At 39.8% G+C, this 4,681-nt stretch overlaps 1 protein-coding gene and 1 non-coding gene across 2 annotated transcripts; one reads left to right on the forward strand and one right to left on the reverse strand.

Moving 5' to 3' along the window:
* Window positions 1-1,794: 1,794 nt before the first annotated feature.
* Window positions 1,795-1,901, reverse strand: LOC113743787 (small nucleolar RNA R71). The gene has a single exon (XR_003461204.1). It is a non-coding gene; the product is annotated as a small nucleolar RNA R71 (small nucleolar RNA).
* Window positions 1,902-2,541: 640 nt separating this feature from the next.
* Window positions 2,542-3,828, forward strand: LOC113736246 (uncharacterized). Its single transcript, XM_072083590.1, has one exon. It carries the CDS (start codon window positions 2,542-2,544, stop codon window positions 3,826-3,828), a length of 1,287 nt encoding a protein of 428 aa, XP_071939691.1.
* The last annotated feature ends 853 nt before the right edge of the window (window positions 3,829-4,681 follow it).

The raw sequence follows: 4,681 nt of genomic DNA on the forward strand, positions 1-4,681 counted from the left end.
ACATTTGGACGAATTGGACTCTTCTAATTTCGAAGGACAATGGCCGCAACTTTCTCTGCGATTTTCTGTGGGTTTTGTTCATCAAATATGAACTAATTTTTCAACTCTAGTCAAGGGACAATGAAAGCTTTGATTCGCCTAAAAATTGTGAGATCGGTTTAATTTTATCTTTTCCTTTTATTTATTGGTATTCGCATATTCCTTGATTGCAGTGCTTATGATTGTTCAATTAATTGATTGTTTTGGATGCTGATACTTAGTTAATTTGATAATCTATTGTCAGTTAGGGCATTAAATTCGTAATTGTTTAATTGTCTTAAACTAGTGATAACTGGCATAACTAGATTTGTGTCAGGGGGATATGCGAACTAATCTGAAACAGCCCTGGTAGTGCGTTATTTGATTGGAATAGGGCTCCTCTAACACGTAAGGCAATTGGGGAATTAAATCTTATGGGTGTACTTAGGATTATTTCTCAATTAGAACAGTGATTAACGGGCGTACCTTAATCACCGACACAGTAAGGAGGGGTTGACTGTCATCACTTGTTTGGCAGTTATAACCTATTTATTAATAAATAATTGGAAGTGCTTGTGCATCGATGATCAATTAGGTGAACCAATGCTGAAGTTATTCCTTGGTTAGATCTTTAATTAATATTACCTTGATTTTAATGAATTGCCATTTGACCTTTAGTTGCTTACTTTATTTTATTCTTAATTGTTTCTTGTTTTAATTGATTTAGCCCTTTAATTATTGTTACTCTAAGTTCAGTGAATGGTTGTTTAATTTCTAGTTAGTTATTTATTTTTATTTTCTTATTTGAATTTATCTGATTATCGTCCTTCCTACAAAATCATCCCCTATGTTACTTTGGATTTCTTAAGAGACAAATATACTCAATCCCTGAGAATACGACCCTACTTGTCTTGTTTACAAATTCATAATTATTTGTGAAAAAAAGAAAAATCATCCCATTCGAGTATATCGGATCAAGCAAACTCTTCGGGAACAGGGTGAATCAAGTAACCCATTGCACACCTAAAGTCCCTGCTCCAGTACTTGGAATTGGGTTTTGATCATTTTAACTGGCAATTAGGTTTAATTTTATTATTGTACAGATTTCGACATCCTGTCAATTTTTGGCATCGTTGCCGGGGACTGGCGTTATTATTTGTTTCTTTTTAAATTCATTTTTTATCTAACTTTCTGGTGCTTTTCAAGTGTATGCCTCGTTCTTTTCATACAGGTGAATTAATTTTCGACCCCGAGGTAGAGAAAATCGCACGTAAGACAAGAAAAGAGACCAGACAACTCAGAGAGGAGCACTCCAGTGCTGCATCTCTGAGACCTGAGTCGGAAGTTGAACCAACAGATTCGTTTGGTGACACTTCGAGTGACTCTGATTAGGAGGAAGGCACCATGGCTGATTCACGAACATTAAGGGAGTTGGCTGCACCTGATTTAAATCAGCAGCCTTTATGCATTACTTTTCCCACTTTAAATGATAACGTTCTATTTGAGTAAAAATATGGTCTAATTCATCTTCTACCTTCTTTTCATGGTTTATCAGGTGAAGAGCCGTATAAACATCTGCAGGAGTTTGATGTCGTGTGCAATAGTATGAAGCCCTCGGAAATCACAGAAGAGCAGGTAAAAATAAGGGCATTTCCTTTCTCCTTGAAAGATTCTGCAAAAGACTGGTTGAACTACCTACCACCAGGTAGTATCACCACGTGGGATCAGTTAAAGAAAAAATTCTTAGATAAGTATTTACCCGTGTCTCGAGCTGCAAGTCTAAGAAAGGAGATTTGTGGTATCAAACAGCACCCAGGGGAGTCGCTTTATGAGTATTGGGAGCGATTCAAGAAATTGTGCATCAAATGCCCCCAACACCAAATAAGTGAGCAGTTGCTCATACAGTATTTTTATGAAGGATTTCTTTTCAGAGACAGGAGCATAATTGATGCTACAAGTGGAGGAGTATTGGTGAACAAAACCCCTCGGGAAGCATGGGAGTTAATTGAGGGGATGTCAGAGAATTCACAACAATTCGGTACGAGAGAGGATATCCCAATACACAAGGTGAATGAGGTAGAGACATCCTCTATCCAGCAGCAGCTAACTGAGTTGACCTCGTTTGTTAGGCAACTGGTTGTAGGAAATGCATCTCAGGCCAAGGTGTGTGGGATTTGTACTGGTATGGGTTATTCTACAGATATGTGCCCAGTGATTCAAGAAGAAAGTGCAGAGCAAGTAAACATGGCTGGTCACGCGCCCGCGCCAAGAAGGCCCTATGACCTGTACTCGAATACGTACAATCCCGGCTAGAAGGACCATCCGAATTTCAGTTATTGAGGAAATAGGCAGTCCAACTTTGTACCGAACAGACAGCAAGGGCATCAACAACAGTACCACCCTCGGCCACCACCACCTCCTTCGAATTCAAGTCCGTCTATGGAGGAGATGATGAAGCAACTACTTGCTAATCAACAAAAGGCGGACTCCGAAATGCAGGACATAAGAAATCAGATGAATTAAATGGCCAAAACAATCAACCGCTTGGAGTCCCAAGTGCAAGGTAAATTGCCGTCTCAACTTGAATTGAACCCGAAGAATGTAAGCACGATGACCCTAAGGAACGGAAAGGAAATTCAGGGGCCTGAGCCTGTGATCCCTAAGGACAAGGATGAAGAAAAAATCGAAAATGAGCTTGAGAGGGAGGACAGCAATGGTGCAAATCCAAAGGTACTTCCAAACCCAATAATTACAGTTAAAACTAACCCGCCTCCTTTCCCTAACAGGTTGGAAAAATCGAAGAAGCAGGATAAGGAGAAGGAGATCCTGGAAGTGTTCCGCAAAGTAGAGATTAATATACCCCTCTTAGACGCAATCAAACAAGTACCGAAATATGCCAAGTTTCTAAGGGACTTGTGTGTCAACCGAAGGCGATTGAGGGGAAATGAAAGGGTCATTGTTGGGGAAAATGTGTCTACAGTCCTGCAAAGAAAGCTTCCATCAAAGTGCAAGGACCCAAGTATGTTTACTATTCCCTGTAGGATAGGCAACACTGTGATTAGACGGGCCATGTTGGATCTGGGAGCATCAATTAATGTCATGCTTAAATCTATCTATGCTTCTCTAAAACTAGGTTCATTAAAAGAAATTGGGATAATCATTCAATTAGCTGACCGAACTAATGCATATCCTGATGGATTGGTTGAAAATGTGTTGGTAAAAGTTATTGATTTGGTGTTTCCAACTGATTTTTATGTACTTGATATAGATGATGATCACTCACCCGATCCCTCACCTTTGTTATTAGGTAGACCCTTTATGAGTACAGCACAAACAAAAATTGATGTTAATAGGGGTACGTTGTCCATGAAGTTTGATGGGGAGATTGTGCATTTTAATATCTTTGATACTATGAAATATCCCTCAAACTCTAACTTTAATTCTATTTTTTCTGTGAGTGCTGTTGACCCTGCGGTACGGGAAGTGTTTGAAACTGTTTGCAGGGATGAATTGGAAGTTGCTTTAACCAAGCATCTCGAGTTGGAAACAATTCCTGAGATAGAGTGGAGTGAAGATCTGAAATGCACAATAGGGGCATTACACTCATTGCCAACCTCCACAAAAAGGTACGAAATTTCACCTATATTCATTCTCGAATCTCATCAAAGGGTATTACCATCGGTGGTGCAGGCACCCGTATTGGAGTTGGAACCCCTACTGGAGCATTTGAAATATGCGTATCTGGACGACAATGAAACATTTCAAATATTATCTCAACTGCACTCTCGAAAACTCAAGAGAAGAAGTTGATCCGAGTCCTTAGAGAGCATAAAGAGGTGATTGGTTGGACCATCGCAGACATCAAGGGGATCAGCCCCTCCATCTGTATGCACCGAATTAGACTTGAAGAGGATGCCAAACCTGTACGATAGGTTTAAAGGAGGCTCAATCCCCTCATGATGGAAGTGGTGAAAAAAGAAATTTTGAAACTGTTAGATGTGGGGATCATCTTTGCGATATCAGATAGCCCTTGGGTGAGTCCGGTCCAGGTAGTCCCAAAGAAGGCAGGAATGACGGTAGAGGCTAATCAAACGGGTGAGTTCGTGCCAGTGCGCAAGCCCACTAGATGGAGGCAGTGTATTGACTACCGTAGGTTGAACGCCGTCACCAAAAAAGACCATTTCCCCCTCCCTTTCATTGACCAAATAGTTGAACGTTTGACTTGTAGAGCTTACTATTGCATTTTGGATGGATTTTCAGGATATTTTCAGATAACAATTGCACCAGAGGATCAAGGGAAGACGACCTTCACATGCCCGTTCAGGACCTTTGCTTATAGACGAATGCCCTTCGGGTTGTGCAATGTACCTGCAACATTTCAGAGGTGTATGGTAAGCATTTTCTCTGAATATATAGAGAAAATAATTGAGATTTTTATGGACGACTTCAGTGTGTATGGTGATAGTTTTGATACATGTCTAGATAACCTGAGATTGATCTTGTTAAGATGTATAGAGACTAATCTCGTGTTTAATTGGAAAAAATGTCATTTTATGGTTGAACATGGGATAGTTTTGGGATACATGTCTAGATAATCTGAGATTGATCTTGTTAAGATGTATAGAGACTAATCTCGTGTTTAATTGAAAAAAATGTCATTTTA

This window comes from Coffea arabica, chromosome 1c, assembly GCF_036785885.1.
Source record: "Coffea arabica cultivar ET-39 chromosome 1c, Coffea Arabica ET-39 HiFi, whole genome shotgun sequence".
Lineage (NCBI taxonomy): Eukaryota > Viridiplantae > Streptophyta > Magnoliopsida > Gentianales > Rubiaceae > Coffea > Coffea arabica.